The sequence below is a fragment of the Zophobas morio genome, unplaced genomic scaffold (genome assembly GCF_036711695.1).
Source record: "Zophobas morio isolate AGI-343-1 ecotype UQ-CSIRO unplaced genomic scaffold, CSIRO_AGI_Zmor_V1 ptg000030l, whole genome shotgun sequence".
Taxonomy (NCBI): domain Eukaryota; kingdom Metazoa; phylum Arthropoda; class Insecta; order Coleoptera; family Tenebrionidae; genus Zophobas; species Zophobas morio.
In genome coordinates, this window is record NW_026972135.1 from 15,145,381 (window position 1) to 15,163,829 (window position 18,449).

The window sequence follows — 18,449 nt, forward strand, 5'->3', positions numbered from 1 at the left end:
TAGAGATAGTTTTGGACAGGTTATAAATATTTAAAATTTCATAACAATAAGTCTGTTATATGTATAATATATACATAACATAATAATAATAATGAAGACATTACAAAAGCCAAAGGTAGAGATTCTTTTTATGTTTTAGAAGTATTTGATTGATTGATTTTAGACTATAGATCAGATTTCACGGGATCTGTGGTGGGTTATAAGGTCCTTTTGAAGCAATGCTGGAAAAATAGCATCTGTGTTTGGCGATTTGAATGGTTTGAAGCTTTTAACCGCCAATTTGACTCTTTTATAGAGGTAAACATGTTAACTGCTAGGCTTTTTTGCGAAAATTTTGATCCAGGAAAGTGAGTTTCCAAAAGAATCCTCCGTCTGCAGCCGAAAAGCACTTGATACAGTAAATAAATTGAAGAATTATGGTTTCACGGACTCTTTAATTACATTGATTAAGTCATATTTTTCAAGTGAAAGCTACATACTTGTAAAATACTGAAACCTGTAACCACTACTGAACTCCATTTGGAATAGCATAGGGGACAAATCGAAGTCCATGATTATTTTTAATCTTTATAAACGATATCCTTACATTTACTCAGGTTATAGCATTATCATCTAGTGTTCTCTAAATCATCTACTGTTAAATAATCGGAAAGGTAGTGTTAAGACCTTTATCAGAAAGCAATCAGGCGCTAGCAATTGGGACCAAAATTACTATCAGAACTGTATTCCTTAAACAGACGAACAATTAGTGGGCATTGTTTATTTTTATACCATCTTACGATGATAGTACATATATATTTATTCTCATTACTTTAAGCCCACCCGTTATATAACAAAATCATTATTTAAGGAACAAGAAATGTAAGAACATATTATTATTCGAGAAACGTTCAATTGCCCAAGGCATTTTTCCGAGGCCGTATTAATTCCGAGAATATAACATTTCGTGTTGTTTATTACTCTCATATTTTTCGCCCTACTGGTTCCAATTAACTCAAAACAATCCGATTTTTACTTCCCGAGCGTATTTTTTTATTTGATTTAAGAATTATTTTAATATTGCCACTTCCTACATTTGGCAAGCCTATTGTTATGTCATGGACACCAGAAAAAAATAGTAAAAATAAACGTTGAAACCTAAACATTTTTGAGTTATTTTGTATAATAATAACAACTGGACATTTTTGTATTCTATGAAATATGCACCACCAAGGATGCATGAAATTCGACTCTCTGAAAATGGCTTTATTTGAATACTTTTCATCGAAGAAGAAACACAAACAGACATCTTGTTACCAAGGACAACCATAATTATTGTTGCAAAATTGATTTTTTCGTGCCCTCATTGGGAACCATTTTGTTTCTACCATAACAACAGATATTTGTTTTGTCAATATCATATCACGTCATTCTCAAAATGTCGACTGACGACTCTGAACCCTTCAGCGAAGAATTCAACAATTTTATGTACAAAGTAAATCAGGTTTCCAGTATAATCCAGAAACTAGCTTCAAATGAAAAAAATGTGCAAGAAGTTGGAGAACTAGAAGCTAAACACTACCTAGGTGAATCCAATGAAGAGAAATCTGTCATTCTCAACGAGGACACTATCGATATCAAAATAAAAAATGACAGAACTGTCATTAATAGAAAAGCTCTTCTACGTGAAGATAATCCAGAGACTCAGTCGACAGGTAAATGGGTAAGCACGAACGTAATTTGAGAAAATTTAACGTTGTGATAAAACGTATAGAAACATTCATGGAAGAAGTGTCTAAGGATGCAGATAGAAGATACAAAAACAAGTTAAGGAGAAGAGAAAAAATGGAAACTTTTAAAAAACAAGCAACTTTGGCGTTCAGGAGAGGTGAATATGAAAAGGCTTTATCTTTATACGATAAGGTATAAACGGAAATTATGTATAAATATCGCTAGTTTAAATTAATTATAGGCAATTGAACAAATACGCGACAGTTGCATATTATATTCAAACAGGGCTCTTACATATATTAACTTGAAGCACTACGACAAAGCAATCAAGGACTGTGAAACTGCATTGCAACTTAATGAAAATTCTCTAAGAGCAAGATTATTATTGGCCAAAGCTTATTACTTCAGCGGTGAAATGAATAATTTTCAAAAAACTGTGGAAGAGGCAAAGGAAAGAAACGTTAGTGAACTGAACTTTATAAATGGTGAGGCAAAACGTAGGTTTTCTTTTAGTTTCCTAACTACTCTCTGAATTGCAGATTTTGTGAAAAACCTTACTACCGAATGTGAAGAAAGTACAGAAAGGAACTAAAATTTTTGTTATAAATGATAAATACAGATTATAACAATCACACTTTTTATTTCTTTATACAGACTTACATAATTGTTTGTAATAATTTAAACCTTAAAAGTAATAATGTATAATGTAATCAGTTCTCACTAATACTCTATTGTAACACATTTTGTTTTCAAGTATTCACTGAGAGCTTCTTGTCCTAAATCCTTTCCAAATCCAGATTGTTTAAATCCACCGAATGGAGCAGCAACATCGGTCTTGTTATAAGTATTAACAAACACCGTACCAGCTTCAACTTTTTCTGCAAACCTCAACGCCTTCGACAAATCCTTTGTAAAAACTCCAGACGCTAAACCGTACTCAGTCGCATTAGCTCTCCTCAGTACTCCATCGATATCCCTTTATCAGAAACAAGCTCAAACTAAGCCAATTCGATTTTGATTTTACTAGAAAACTCACCCATTACTAAACGTGCTGATAACCATGACAGGCCCGAAAGATTCTTCTTTAGCAATGAACATGTGATCTTCCACCCCCGTAAAGATGGTAGGTTGCAAAAAGTACCCAGGCCTGCTTAACCTCTTGCCACCATATTCAAGTTTAGCACCTTCCTTGACACCTATTTCAACGTATTCTAGCAGTTTTTTCAAGTGGGCTAAGTGGTTTTGGGGACCGTGTGACGTTGAGCGGTTGAGAGGATCACCAATGTTGATTTTCTTGGTTTCTTGGACCACCCTTCTGACAAATTCATCGTGGATGCTTTCTTCCACGAAGAGACGACCTGCCGCAATGCAGTTTTCGCCCTTGTTGAAAAAGACACTTTGCATCCCCTAAACAATTGTCACATGGAAGGGTTAGTTAGTTTGATAGTTATCGATTTACACTTACCAATCTGACAGCTTTATCTAAGTCACAGTCTGAAAAAATAACCAATGGAGACTTTCCTCCTAACTCTAAAGACACCTTCTTTAAATTCGACTCAGCACAGCTCTTCATGATTACTTGTCCGATCTCCGTGCTACCCGTAAATCCTAACTTTCTAACATCAGGGTGAGAAGCAATTGCTTGTCCGGCGACTGATCCCGTACCAGGGAGTACATTGATAACACCTGGAGGAATTCCAGCTTTTACGGACAGTTCAGCGAACTTTAAAGCCGTTAGAGGACACACTTGGGCTGGTTTGATCACCACTGTGTTACCAGCAGCTAAACACGCAGCCATTTTCCAAGATAACATCATCAAGGGGTAATTCCAGGGTGTAATTAAACCACAAACACTGAAAAAAGGGATGAATAAGTGAAACAAAACATAGAACAGAGACCTACCCAATTGGTTCTTTTTTGGTAAACGATAAATTCTTATTGGGTCTTGCATGAGAAACTGGGATAGTTGTTCCCTGGATTTTGTCAGTCCAACCGGCAAAATATCGCCACGTTTCTATACTCATACCAACGTGCGTCTTCAAGGCTAAGGTGTAAACTGCCCCGGAGTCTATAGATTCTATGGTGGCTAATTCTTCTCGATGTTGGTGCATTAGATCGGCTAATCTAAATTCAGTAATAATTTAATTTGTTTTAGTGATAAAATTTACTAAGACTTACTTGTAAAGAAGTTGTCCTCTTTCCCTGGCACTAATTTTGCTCCATTCTCCACTTTCGAATGCCTTTTTGGCAGCAGCTACAGCCTTATTTACATCTTTAGGAGAAGCACATTGCACCTGGCAGATAATTTCTTCGTTACTCGGATTCACAGTTCCCAAAGTTTTTCCACCGTCAGCATCCACAAACTCCCCGTTGATAAATAGTTGGCACGGGAATCTCAATTTCATTCCATTAGCTTCCACTTCAACAGCTCTAAACTCGACCTCTTGTTTTCCTGTGCCTCCTCTCTTTTTCAAAATAACGTTTAACGAGAATTCGGAGAAAACCGGGGACATGAAAACATCCTCATTCTCCAGTTCTTCTATTTTAACTAAATCTTTAACCTCTTCAACTAGACGAACTACATCCATCGATCCAGCACCACTGGCAAAAAAGTCGGTATCTTCTTCGATTTCACAATTAAGGATACTTTCCCAGATATCCCTAATGGAATCAATTTGGGTTTTCTCTTCTTGTGTCAGTTCCACGGTTACTTGTTTGGTAACTTGATCCAGAACAGCAGCTAGTTTCATTCGTCCACCAATTTTCACTCTTTTTACGTTCACCAGGACGCCATCATGTCCAGAAATTAGTAACCCGTCTTCATGAATGAGTCCAAGATCGGCACCTTCAATGTCAATTTCGTTCCCAGAAGGTTTACTACCCTTCCAAATACTGGACCCAAACAAGAAAACTTCTTGAAAGTCGGGTTCGCCAGGAATTCTGATTCTGCAGGTTGCTCCAGGCACAGAATCCATTCCTCGTATGAAATTGTGAATCTCGAGGCCTGTTTTGTTCCAGTCGATTTTTTGCAGTTCTGGCTTATTCAGCATGGGGTCGTAAGTGGCTCCTTTTTCGGTCTGGGGTTCATGAGGAGCTGTTCCGTCAGCTACAAGGTCGACAGCTCGAGCCACAGCAGTAACACCCACTGGATACAAGAAGCGTTTGTACAAAGTGTCTACGGTATCGTCTTCGGCAACCTCGCATTTTTCTTGGAGAAGGATGGGTCCAGTGTCAAGACCATCGTCTGCCCAGAAAATCGTAAGCCCGGCTGTTTTGTCACCACAAATTAGTGTCCTTAAAATTAATTTTATATAAAGTTCGCAAAACATAAATAAAAACTTGTTACCAGTTGATGGAGCTTGCCCCTCTGTGTCTCGGCAGAAGCGATGGATGGTAGCAGATGGTCTTCAGTCTTGGGTAGTTGATCACTTCCATGGGAATAAATTGTGAGCAGTAAGGCAATACGTTCAAGTCTGCGTTAACATTTTTGTAAATGTCTAAGACTTCGGGTAGAGGCTTGCCGGCCTTGCGCCAAGCCTTGATCTTGAAAATCGGGACATCGTTTTCTTGGGCTACCTTCGCTGGAATCGTTGACATTAATATTTATACATACATAAATAAATGGACATACCTAGAGGATCTTCACGTTTGCCCTTGTCCGGAACTGTGAAGACGCCGACTACTATGTGACCATGCTGGCGAAGTCGGTGGAAAACGTCTACTGCGAAAGCGCTTTGACCTATGATGGCAATCTTCAAAGGCACAGTATTGGTGATTGTGCTTTGCTGTAAAAACAATTAAAAATAATAATAAGTGTACTTTTGCAACTATTTTTTTAATGCATAAATTTTAATAAACCAGTTTCAAAAAAAAAAAAAACAAAAATAAAAATAACAATGGAAAGAACACTTACGTTTGGTGGCATTGTGAAGAAGATTATTATTTAACAATATTGTTTGTTGTTAGTTGTATTTCTATAAGACGACTGAATTTGCCTTATAATTGTATGCGGACATTTATAGGAACTGAACAGTAGCTTATCTTTGGTGATTTCTTGTAATCTGTATAACGACTTAGTTCCTTTCTCTTTCTATACATACAGGATGGTCATTATTTGCAGCATGATGCAACATGACGGAAATAATTCATAACTAATTTATTTAGTTTTTTTTTTTAAATTAACACCAACGAAAAACAAATTTGACGAAAAGGCTTGAAAAGTCTATTATTTTTTTGAAGAATAACATTTCTGGCTTGATGGTCTCAAAGCTATGACGGCATTAATATTTGTTTTAATACCCTGTCTTTTTATTAAACGTATTTTAGAACATGATAGTTATATATCGAGAACTTCCCTTACTTTTGAAGCATAAGATCAACGTATGCATCCTTGATAAGTAAAGATTTATACACCACTTTTAAAAATGACGTCGTAGTCAACAAATAATACAATAATAAATAAAAAGTTCGTATTAAATTAAGTAGAATACCCCACTCCAGACCACATTTTTTATGACGCATTGATTTATGAAGTTTTTGAAAAAAAAGATATTGCGAATTAGGAGATGTCAAAGGCCAAAAACGTGAACATAACGACATTACTACGACACTTGCTGAGAAGTAACAAAGAATAATATAATCATAGGTAATATAAAAGAGTTTTGCATTGATTTTATAATAGTACACTGAAAAACATGTGTTATAAGGTCCAGTATTATCACACGAAGTCAGGAATACCAACCTGCAACAATGCTTTAGGGGAGTCTGTTAAAAAATTATTTTCCGTTGAAAACAATGCTTTAATGTGACATTAAAATATCATTTAGGACGTCAATTTGTACCTTATTTTTTAAATTTACAGTAGAACAAAGATTATTCGAAATTCGGGCATTCAAACTGTTTTTGATTTGATTGGCACCAAACGTTTGTCATTTATAAAGTCCGTTGCCAAGTTGCCGTTGATACTAACTTTGATGTTCAACTTTTGCCGTATTTAAAGGGGTTGTAGAAGAAAAATGGAGGATTTAAGTTGATTACTACAAAAAGTTACGATTTTCGACATGTTTTAAGTTTCTTGTTGTCGAAATAAGTCTACACTTACCAAAAAAAACAAGGCAAAATGTAGTAACACCCACCCGCCCTATCTCAATTGTGATGATTTTTTTTTATTCGTCGTGAGCCAAGAAGGCGGAGCTTAACTACAAAATCCTTATTTCTCTACAAGAAATTAAAAACGAAAAAAATAAAGCCAAAGCTTAGGCCCCACCCACATCCGCCTCGATCTAAATAGTAATGAAATTTTCATTAATTGGCAGATCTAGGAGCGGAGCCTAATTGCAAAATCCATATTTCATTACAAAAATTTACCATTCTAAACGTGTTTAAAGTTTCTAAGAATAAAAAAAATCATTACAATGGAGATGGGGAGGGTGGGCGGGGTTTTATATTTTGCCTTTTTGTCTTAATATACATAGTATTCTTCAATCACATAAATTAGATAGGGCGGGTGGGCGGGCGTACTTTTTGTCTTTTTGTTTTGAAACTTAAAACATGTTTAAAATGAAAAATTTGTTTAAGGAAATCTCAATTTTGCAATTAGGCTCCACCCCATAATTGCAAAATCCCTATTTCTTTACAAAAATGTGCCATTTTAACCATGTTCTAAGTTTCTTGTTGAGAAAAGATAGCTACGTATATTAAGAAACAAAGGACAAAATATAAGCCCCGCCCACCTGCCCTATTTCAATTTTGATGATTTGTTTTTATTCGTCGTAAGCCGAGGGGCGGAGCTTAACTATAAAATCTTTGTTTTTCTACGAGAAATTACCATGTGTAATATGTTCTTAAGTGAAAGAAAACTCCCTTCTCTATTTTATTTGCCGTAGGTTTTCTTGGGATAACTATACCTAATGGAGCAGACTCTTTTGTCACCATCTTTAGATATTGGCAACATTATTCTCGAGTTCCAAACTTTTCTTTTTAATTTTCAAAGGTAAATACTTATTAGTTGAGTTAATTCTTTTATCTCTGTCTCTCCCACAAACCTTACTATCCCTGGGATTACATATATTTTCTCTTCCTGGTACCTTAACCTATTTTATTTTTTGTCTGCCTTCCATCATGTCATCTTCTCTTATTAGTTCCAGTTCTTGAATCTTCTATATGTTGTTACTTGTATGTTGCTCTTTTATTCCTTCCTCTCATTATGTTCTTACTTTCAAAATATTCTCACCATCGTTTCAGTATTTTTTTTTCTTCGGTGATTATTTTTCTGTCTGTATCCTCTAGATTTAACTTGTTTTATTTAATAGCTTTAGTGTTGCATAAAAAAAAATCAACAATTTGGTTCACTTTCTGTCCAAATGTTATACATGATTCCTTTTTAGTTTCTTGTTCTCTTGGTTTGATTGTCTTTCTTTCTTCTTTATATTTTTCAAGTTATTTTTAATAAATTTAACATCTCTATACGTTCTCATGGCTATTTATCCTCTGTTTAATTTTCTTTCCTGGTTTTATCGCCTTTTACTTTTACTTTTACTCTTATTTGTCTTCAAAACTTTGCACACTATAACCACGTTTCAAAAATCTGTAAAGATAGTCTAAACTTCCTTAGTTTATGAAGCATAACAAATACAACTTTCGTTTTTTCAGAAAAAATCAAATGAAGTTTAATCACGGTCACTACCTACTCTCAATTGCGTGGATTATAATTTATCTACCAAAAATGATTACTGAATTTACACGTGATATCCTGAATCCTAGTAGAGCAAAACACTAAATTATCACAAATTGGGTCAAGCTAATGTTCAAAAAGTCGTTCTATCCATCTATTTCCGGACCAGCTTCTATAAGATGCGAACGCACGTAACGTGACATGTGTTTGGATAAATCGGGCAACAGGTCATAATTCTTGGCGGTAGAACTGGATATAACCAGTTAAGAGAAACTCCATTAGAATAATGATTAAATTACTGTCAGTTCTTTCGCAACATAAAAACATTCGAGGTAAATAATACGCGATTCTTGTATTGCAAATCAGTGGTTAACAAATTTTTGTTTTTGTTTGCAGCATGAACCATGATTTGCATTTATACCGGTTCAAAGTGACTCCCCTTTATTTTTAAATAATCTCATTGATAAACTACATAAATTTTATTGAAGACGAACGCGATTTCCACGAATGCACTAATCAATTAACATTGTTTAGGTTTGTTGTCCTCTACTTTTTGCTTCTAGAATTAAAGCAGGTGGTTATTATGTTGCTATTTGTTACTACCAGTTTTCAGTTAAACTTTATTGGTACAAATTGGATGGCTTTCACGAATAGAACCCGTAATTACGTTGCTCTCAAATTTACTACATCTTTGTTGCAAGTAAAAGTTACTTCTTGGTTCAATAATTACGGTATAGAGAGGCTCTGGTACAATTCCGATGATGTTTTTTTTATTTTTATTAACCAAAATTTACACCCATAATTTAGAAAGTGACTAATGGTGATTTCTTCTATAAAATCTAATGGTTAATTTGGATTCTTGAAATAAGTGCAAAAAATAAGGTAGGTAGGACGTATTTTTTGGAAAATTGCTTAACTTGGACAACTAGTTTTTAATTATATTTTTAATAATGATAAAAATGACCTTCACTGAAAATCAGGTACCCAGATTTATTTTTAAATTATAACTTTTATTATTTTCAAAGAATCGGGAATCAAAATTTTTAAAAACCCAAATATTTACAAATAAGTTTTCAAAATTGTACACTGTAGCACAAAATAATTAAATATCGTTTAATATCAGGAAATATATACTTATGTATAAACGAAAGGAATGAGTACCACTAGTGCTTGTGTAAAATATAACTTTCCATGACCCTCACAACATAAAAAAAAACTGAGGTTTGTTCTTAGCATTCTAACACTTAAATTTTAAATGTTTAAACGTTTTCTAGCAATTTTAATAATTATGTCTGTGAATGTTCATTTTCAAGCTGAAACCGAAAGTCGAAAAATTGTTTTCAAAATATTTACGTTAGGTTCCCACAAAATCCAAAATATAATGTGGAGAAGTTGATTTGTCTTTTTTCACCGTGATTTTCTTTTCTTTTTTCTTCAGTAAGTTGTGGTTATTTACTTTTGTTTCTGTCAAATTCAAAAATTTCCATCACACTCGAGTAAACTGCGTTCAGCATTAATTTATCTAATTCTGAATGTTCGTTAAAATGCAAACAGTTATTATGTAAGTTAGTTCAAATATATTGTTTATCTTGTGTTTCCGTTTAAATCTCATTTATCGTGAACTTAATTCGAGAAAAAAGTTATATCATAAGGTGAAGAGTCACTTCTGATATGAAATTACTGGTTATTTCTAGATTTAAAATTTATTGTTTAAATAATCTCCTTCAATTTGCCAATGTTGGCTAAAAATAGCAATATTTTTGAATTTAGCAAGAGGTGTTCTTGTTAACCTAAATCTATAAATAAACGGTTCTATGCACTTCTTTTGAAGAGTTTTTGGGATAAAAGGTTTTTTTTTTTCTTTTTAATATTTTTATCCTAACAAAATTTGGTCACTAAAAAATTTGGTAATAAAATTGTGCAAATAAAATGCGTATATTGTCGAGTGTTGCAAATTTAATTTTGTTTATTGTTTTGTGAAGATAAATAATGAACTCCTCAGCCTTTTTGCCTTCACTTTATCCATATCATGGGTAGCAAGGGTACTAGCAATATTTACGACGCACGCGAAATATTCCTTAATGTTTGTAATTATGTCTAATAATACATATCTTTGGAAAATAAATATCTAAAAGTGACTTACCATAATTTTGTTGGTGGGTATAACTGTCGATTACCAACACCTCAGACTATGCTATCGGAAAAGCTCAGATACCTTAGTGCGAAATCATATATATTACTTTTTAAGTTCGAAAGGTAATACGTATTTTTAAGGTCATGTAACCACGTGATGATCGTTATTTTCATTTGTGCAATTTGCAGTAGATATTATCAAAAGTGGTCTGTCTGTTCGTGTTTATCTTTGTAATTATATATCATTTGTTTCAATATTCCTTGCGTATTTGCATGTGGTTTATTAGTTTAAAATGTTGTGATATATAATTAGAGACGATATTTTTATCCTGCAAAATTTGCCATCAATGTTCAACATTTTCGAAATAGACACAAAAGTGATGTAATCGATTTATAAAAACTGTTACTGCGTATTGAGCATAAAATATTACAAACATTATTTACAATCCTTAATGCACACTCAAAATTTTAAACGTCGGATTATAGGCACATTATATTGCTAATACTTTGTTTATTTAAATTAATATTAAATAAGAGATAAAATTATGGTAGGTACATATACTTTGATAAAATTTCGGTATTACCAAAGAGTCCTGGATGTATCACATTTTTTTTACAACGGTTATTATTAAAAAGTTATCGTACGTTTGCTCGACCTTTTGAACTTGTGAAGTATAGAAATCATAATATAGGTAAGACGACGTCATCATCATCATCAGGATTACTTTAGTTTTATTTAAATAATAATAAACTGATAAATTTTGATTAACGATGCTTATGACAACCTTAAAACGTTTGCAACATTTCAGAGCAATCGGTTTTGCAGTTTCAAGATTAAACTGTAAAATGTTGCTGTACAACTTTGATCTTTTTCCCAAATATGTATGTCTAGGTTAAAAATCAAGACAGATTCATAAAACACAAGTGCCTGAGTATCTTATTTTATACAATTTCAACAACTTTTACTATGCCAAGTTCTGATGTCACTCACACCAGATAGATGGAAATGGGGTACCTATTTTTTCATATTCATGGCCGGATGGGCTGTATTACAATACTTCCTTAGCTTACATTCGAGGAGTAAAAGTGCATTTAGTAATGGAATACAAGGTCCTCAACCTCAAAAATCGCCGGAGTCTAGGGATTGACGCACAAATCAGATTGACCTGTCTGTCAACGAACGATAAATTCGTTGTGGAAAAGAAATTTAGTTTATTTTTGTCTAGCACACACGAAATGAGGGCAATTATATTGTTGAATATATTTTTAATAAAGCCAATGTACTTATACAAACAGATCTTTCTAATATATAAAGTTGCTTAGTCACAATTCGCAGATATTAATATACTTAAATAAATTTAAACAAGCGTGTCAAGACTGCAACCAACAATACAAGGTTAATAAATACGTAGGACAAATTCAAAGTTCTGTAGTTCATTTCATTGCTGGGCTGATTAGTAGTGAGAAAACCACAAAACAACAAAATGTGGTGTTCGGATTCAAAAGCAAATTTAAGCATTTCGATAATATAGCCAGTCTTTTGCACCTTGACCCTTGTCCAACAAACAGGTGGTACAACTTTACCATCGAAACTTCTTTTTGTAGTTTAAGCTGCTTGTAGTTTTAACAGTTTCTTGACTTTAAAATACTGTACTTTGTTGCGGGATAAATAAGTTCCATAGATATTTATTTGGCAGCTTTCTCTAGAGAGGAAATATATTTTCGGTTGTTAAAAAAAAATTGTCCCTCCAAATTCATGGGTTTTTTCAAATGTTGTTGGTTGTGGGTATCTTTCGCTTCCCCACCAGACGGAAAAGGATATCTGGTAGTCGAACAGAAAATACCTACTTTCGATTGCGTGTTAACTAACTATTACCTGAGATCAAACTTGGCTTAGGGTATGATCTATTTTGTTTGCTCAATTTTAGTAAAGGGTGTGGTAACCTAATTTGAATCAAATATTCGCGCTGAAGTTAATTAATAGGGGCGCGAAATCACATTTGAATAATTTGAATTTGAAAAAAAATCAATAAAAAAAATCGTTAGGCATAGGCAACCATGTGCACGTTAGCGCTTTCGGATAGTGGGTAGTAGTCTGCTTGAAATTTTAGTTAGAGGGCGGTTTAGTAGACAAGATGGCGACATGGCGAAAACAAGCTGAAAGGGTCATTGTTGATTTGGTTCTAAGTTAGCTAGGTTAAATTAGTTGGCTTGGTAATTAATGAAGGGAGAAAGCCTTTGTTTAACGAGTAATTGATCATCACGACGGTCCTCAGTGTTCCCCAACACGCGTAGTTAATTCTTGCGGCTTTTTAGTCGGAAAACATGTGAATTTTTGAACGACGCCAACACGTGTAAATTTAATTCATTGTTTGTAAATTAACAATTCATGTTAGGATTTTAATCGTTGACTGGTGCTAATACAATTTAACAGACATTTGCTAGGTGTTTTCATGAAATTCACTTAGTCAGGACTCGTTTGATTTTGTTTCTCTAATTATAAATAAGTTTATGGATGCATATACTTAAGTGTTACATTATGACACTTCTTAATTTCTCACACAAGATCGCTAATAGTTCATTAACGGCAGTTAAATAACAAAATTCATAATATCGTTATCATCATTACATCACCGAGGCATTTCCTAGCAACGTTAAAGATTGATTACATCACCGAGGGATTTCCTTGCAACGTTAAAATTTACATCACCGAGATAACTTTCTCGCAACGCCAAAAACTACATCACCGAGGAGCTTTCCTCGCAACGCCTAATGCATTTTTGTGTTTATTTATCATGTGTTTTGCTTGGGGTAAACAGTTCACGATGTAAACCATCAAAGCTATTTGTTTCAAGTAACCAATCACTTGGATGAAGGCATAATTTAACATCATATAAATTCTTTGTTTGAATCGTTGATAAAGTGTGACAAATATTAATCTCATCTAAATTTGTTAGCTTTGCAATTTTCACCTCCTACAATTTTTCTCTATCTCACAATTTTAACTTCAGTACTTCAGTAATTTTCTTTGTTGTATAATTTAAACTGAACGTAAACTTTCATGCTTGCTAGTTTTTGTTTTATAACTATTTTGTTGATGAATGTTTAAATTATCTGATGTCCAATTTTAATCTCAAATGAGAATTATTTGTTGTTTAAAATTTCACGAGATTGTATGGCGAATTTAAATGTTGTTTATTGCTCTTTTTGAAACTTTGACATTTGTTCAGTTGTAGTTTAATATCAGAGTTATAAAAATTGAACATTTAAATGGAATTGAGGTTAAATAACACCGAAACACGTGGTGGAAACAGAGTGCGCGGTTCCTAGTCGAGCTGGCGGGATTTATCGCGCCACTTGCACAAAAGATGCAGGTTAGAATAGAATTCAGGGACGGTCGAGATGACGTGACGCTGTCGGCTTCGAGATAATCGGGACCTAACTGCGAGTTTGCGACCATAACGGCCTGTATATACGCCTTGTCCGTAATAGAGAATTGCTTCGCGACAGTGCTTGCGATAGCGTAGGAGGGAGAACAGCTACGACCGGGAGCCCCAAACTCAAATGAGTATTTTTGTTGTACTCTAGAATGAAATTGACATAGTCGATCGCCACACTCTGATGCCACTGCCGCTGCATAATTTCTTTTTTAAAATTTTGTACTCTTGTTGACTGCCATAATTTAAATTTGCCGCCACTCGCCCATAACTTGTGTATCCAGTGACTTTAATTCAGATTTTGCTTTGTTTTTATTAATTTTGTGATATTCAAATCATTGCATTGATTCAGAACGTTTAATTTGATTTCATTTAAATTTCATCCAAAGTTCAAATAATTTTGTGTCCTCTATAATATGTGTTTTATTTAGCGGTACTTTTCCAACCTTGGGGTCCACCATTTGCATCTGAACGCATCCCGCCATTTTTCAAAAACACAACGTAGGGTTCCATTTTGTTAGACGATCACAGCCAAGGCCAAATTTTGAATTTTTGAATTTTTCGCCGGCTTTCAATTTTTTTTTCACATGTCAATTTAAGGCGGGATGTTAATCCACATGTGTAATTAGAATTGGTATAAGGATAAGGTTATTTTATTAGTAATTAATCCTTCAATCTTCTGCACTACAAAATCTTGAGTCCGGAAACCTATAGAGTGAGTAAATTTTTGGATTAGACAGTTAAATAGCCACTAATCTGATGAATTTGTTCACTGTTCGTTCGCACCTGTAAGTGAATAACTCAGTACCGACAGTGAAGAAATTTGTAATTTTATGCTAAATATTTCTTTTCATAAGAGTTTTTTGTGAAAGATTGTAGATTTGCTTTATTTTTTTCAATAATTGTTTTAGCGATGTAAATGTTAATTTAAAACAGGTCGTAGAAAGTCACTTATTATTAACTATTTTAGTTGTGCTGGATGGTTTTTCTTAAGTTATTATTAATCACTTCTTGTTTGAGAGATTTAAAAACTCTTGTGGTGTCCAAATTTAAAAATTAAATTCAATGACCCATTCGTTTCCACTCGTAGTGGAATTTAAACCTTCGGTTTGGTGTGTAGGGGTTCTGTAGCAGTGGTAGTTTAAATATATGTTAAATTAATTTTGGTATGTAGAAATAATATTATTTGTGATTTCATAAAAAAGGCAATTGCTTAAAACAAAAATATGTGAGACCAGTTGATTAACAATTTTCTAATTTGAAATATTGTGAAATTTTGGCGAATTTATCAACGTTGGAGACAGTCTATGCTTTATTGTTACTTTGACGTTTAAAATTTAAATTGTCACGTAGTATCCAGAGTGTTATCCAATGTAAGGATGCCTGCAATATCAAAAAGGACAAAACCAAAAAGGTATTACGCATTTTCTGAGCAGAACGATGCCGACGTCCATCCATTTTGAATTGACCTGGAAAATTTTCATCAGTTAAATTAATATCATCGTGGACTCGAAACCGAGAGGGCTTTAACAATTTTCTCACATCTTTAACATTTTATTTTTCTTACAGGTTTAATCATTTCTTACAACTTATTCATCCTCGAATGGTTATTTTGGTTTTAACGATATTTAATTTGTGCCTGTTGTGGTGACCGAAGTTAAATCAAAGTTTTCGCGCTGAAATTAATTAACAGCGGCGCGAAATCACACTTGAATAATTTGAATTTGAAAAAAAAAAATTCAATCACAAAAAGGAAATCGTTAAACATAGGCAACCAAATATGCATGTCGGGTTTAATGCACGTAGCGCTTAGGGATTAGTTTGCATGATTATTGAGTTAGATGGCAGCACGTAGCGCTAGGGAGATTTCAGTTACAGGGTTAGAGGCAGTGGCGGAACTGAGGGGGGGCCAGGGTGGGCCATGGCCCAACCAAAAATTTTGCGGCCCACCCTAGTGCCCACCTCAATTTTTCTAGGAATAGCGGTGTAAATTTTTAACTTGTTTTGTAAAAAAATCTCGAAAATATTTTTTTTAGTCCCCGCCAATGAAGCCGGTGCCCACAGATGATGTTGCAGCTTTGCATCCTAGCAATGCTTTATTTTTAAATTTTGACGCCTTAACTCCTTTAGCCACTTTTTATCAAAGTAATTTGGATTTGTTGAAATCAGAACTTATGATACGGCCAACAACGTTGACAAGGTATGAAAATGAAAAAAACGTGAAAATCACGACAATAATGGACCTTTTAGACATGTTAAAAATTTATAAAATTGCATTTATTGAAACTTACTAACTAGCGGTTATTAGTGCTACAATTCCAGTATCCAGTACTGCATGTGAACGTACTTTTTCCACTTTAAAACGTTTAAAAACATGTGTGCGTAATTCTATGACCAATGAAAGACTAATTCATCTTGCTGTGACCAACGTCGAATCTTCCGTGGCAAAATCTTTAAACATCGAAGATATTGTTAAAGAATTCGATGCTGCTCACAACAATCGTCGAATATTACTTCATTAGGGGTAAGTCACTTCTATGCGGTTATGCATATAACATTGCAATGTGTGCCCAATTAAGATCTTGAGGGCCCAACCGTTGGCCCACCCTAGAATTTCATGCTAGTTCCGCCACTGGTTAGAGGGTTGGTAGAGAAGCTGCATGGCGTAGGATCATTCTGAATGTGCTTGTGTGAGTGTAACCACGTAGTAAGCACTAGGTTTAACTTAGTTGGTTTTGTAGTAAATAAAATGGGAGGAAGCCTTTGTTTAACGACAATCAATCGTAACTTTCATAATGACACAGTTGTCCCCAACCCGCGCAGTTAATTCTTGCGGCCTTTTAATCGGAAAATGCAGACTCCCTGTCTGTCTCGCGAAACACATGCTGTAAATTTGTTCCATTGTTTGTAAATTCACCAATTAAGTTAGTTTTTCTTAATAGTCAACTACTGCAAACATAGTTTAGCAATTTATATTGTAAATAAACCACTTGCTAGAAGATTTCATGAAATTCACTAATTAGTCGGGAAAACACCTTATTGTTTAATTACGAATAAGCTTCTGGATGCATATACGTAAGTATTACATTATAACACTTCTTAATTCTTCACACAAGATTGCTAATAGTTCATTTACGGCAGTTAAACAATTTCATTATACTGCGAAATGGCGGGGATTATGATATTTTCTTCCCTGAGGTGGTTATCATCGTTATCATGATTAATTCATCGGGGCATGCCTCACAACGCCACGGATTGATTAATTCATCGAGGCATGCCATCACAACGCTACAGATTGATAAACTAATCGAGGCATGCCTTCACAACGCTACAGATTGATAGAGGTCCGTTCTCGCGACGCTAGAGATTAATAACATCACCGAGACACTTTTTCCTCGCAACGATTTTAAAATTTACATCACCGAGACGATTTTTCCTCGCAACGATTTTAAAACTTACATCACCGAGACGCTTTTTCTCTCGGAGCGATGATTGGATATTTTTGTGTTTGTTTATTATGTGTTTTATTTGGGTAACCAGTTCGCGGTATTTTAAACTCTCAAAGTAAATTATTTTTGAAGTAACCAATCATAATGATCATGATATAATTTGGCATAATGTAAACTCTTTGTTTGAATCGTTGATAAAGTGTGGCAAATATTAATCTCATGTAAATTTTGTTAACTCTGCAAATTTTCGCCTCATACAATGTTTCTTTAATCTCACAATTTTAACCCCAGTAATTTTCCTTTGTTGTTTAATTTTAATTGAACGTAAATTTCATGTTCTACAGTTTTAACCTCACAGAATATTTCTATTTGTACAAATTCATTTCACACCAGATCTCTTGTTTCATAAATCCTTGCTAAGTTTTGTTTTGTAAATACTTTGTTGATGAATGTTTCTATCATATAAATTATTTAATGTCCCATCTTTAATTTCATATAAGAATTATTTGTTGTTTAAAATTTCACAAGATTGTATGGCGAATTTAACTGTTGTTTATTGCTCTTTGAAACTTTAACACTCGTTCAGTTGTTGGTAATATCAAAGTTATAAGAGACTGAATATTTGAAAATGGAATTGAGGTTAAATGACACAGAAAACGTGGCAGAAGCGAAGTTCGGTTCCTAGTCGAGCTGGCGAGATTTATCGTGTCACCTGTAGAAGCCGACAGGTTTGGATAGATTCAGGGGCGGCCGCCGATGTTGTAAATTTCTCGACTTGGACCAGTAGTCGAGATCTCTTACGGGTCGGACGACCGTAATGGCCTAGTTTCGCAGGGCACGTTCGTAATGGAGATATGCGTGTGGGGTAGGCTTTGCGATAGATCGTCGTGGGGGGGAGAACAGCTCCAGACCGGTAGCCCCAAACTCCGCTTGTGTTACAACACCTTTTGTTGTGCTCCTGTTAACTGCCGTAGCTTTAAAAATCAGCCGCCACACGCCCGTAATAACTTGTGTATATGTATCCAGTTACTTGATTCAGTTTTTGCT

General features: G+C 34.4%; 2 protein-coding genes across 3 annotated transcripts; one reads left to right on the forward strand and one right to left on the reverse strand.

Moving 5' to 3' along the window:
- The first annotated feature begins 1,406 nt into the window (after nucleotides 1–1,406).
- Nucleotides 1,407–2,321, forward strand: LOC135138130 (tetratricopeptide repeat protein 12-like). The gene is made up of 4 exons (XM_064068006.1): nucleotides 1,407–1,694; nucleotides 1,754–1,902; nucleotides 1,952–2,195; nucleotides 2,250–2,321. The coding sequence occupies exons 1-4, from the start codon at nucleotides 1,418–1,420 to the stop codon at nucleotides 2,300–2,302; spliced, it is 723 nt and encodes a 240-aa protein (XP_063924076.1). The 5' UTR covers nucleotides 1,407–1,417; the 3' UTR covers nucleotides 2,303–2,321.
- Nucleotides 2,322–2,330: 9 nt separating this feature from the next.
- On the reverse strand, nucleotides 2,331–10,617 carry LOC135138128 (cytosolic 10-formyltetrahydrofolate dehydrogenase). 2 transcript variants are annotated; one of them, XM_064068005.1, is made up of 8 exons: nucleotides 10,527–10,617; nucleotides 5,342–5,495; nucleotides 5,057–5,291; nucleotides 3,889–5,004; nucleotides 3,613–3,834; nucleotides 3,176–3,563; nucleotides 2,747–3,117; nucleotides 2,331–2,686 (listed from the first exon to the last, which is right to left on the reverse strand). In XM_064068005.1, the coding sequence occupies exons 1-8, from the start codon at nucleotides 10,527–10,529 to the stop codon at nucleotides 2,431–2,433; spliced, it is 2,745 nt and encodes a 914-aa protein (XP_063924075.1). In that variant the 5' UTR covers nucleotides 10,530–10,617; the 3' UTR covers nucleotides 2,331–2,430. The 2 variants fall into 2 exon arrangements, with proteins under 2 accessions (XP_063924075.1, XP_063924074.1); XM_064068004.1 differs by lacking the exon at nucleotides 10,527–10,617 and adding an exon at nucleotides 5,624–5,730.
- Nucleotides 10,618–18,449: the final 7,832 nt, after the last annotated feature.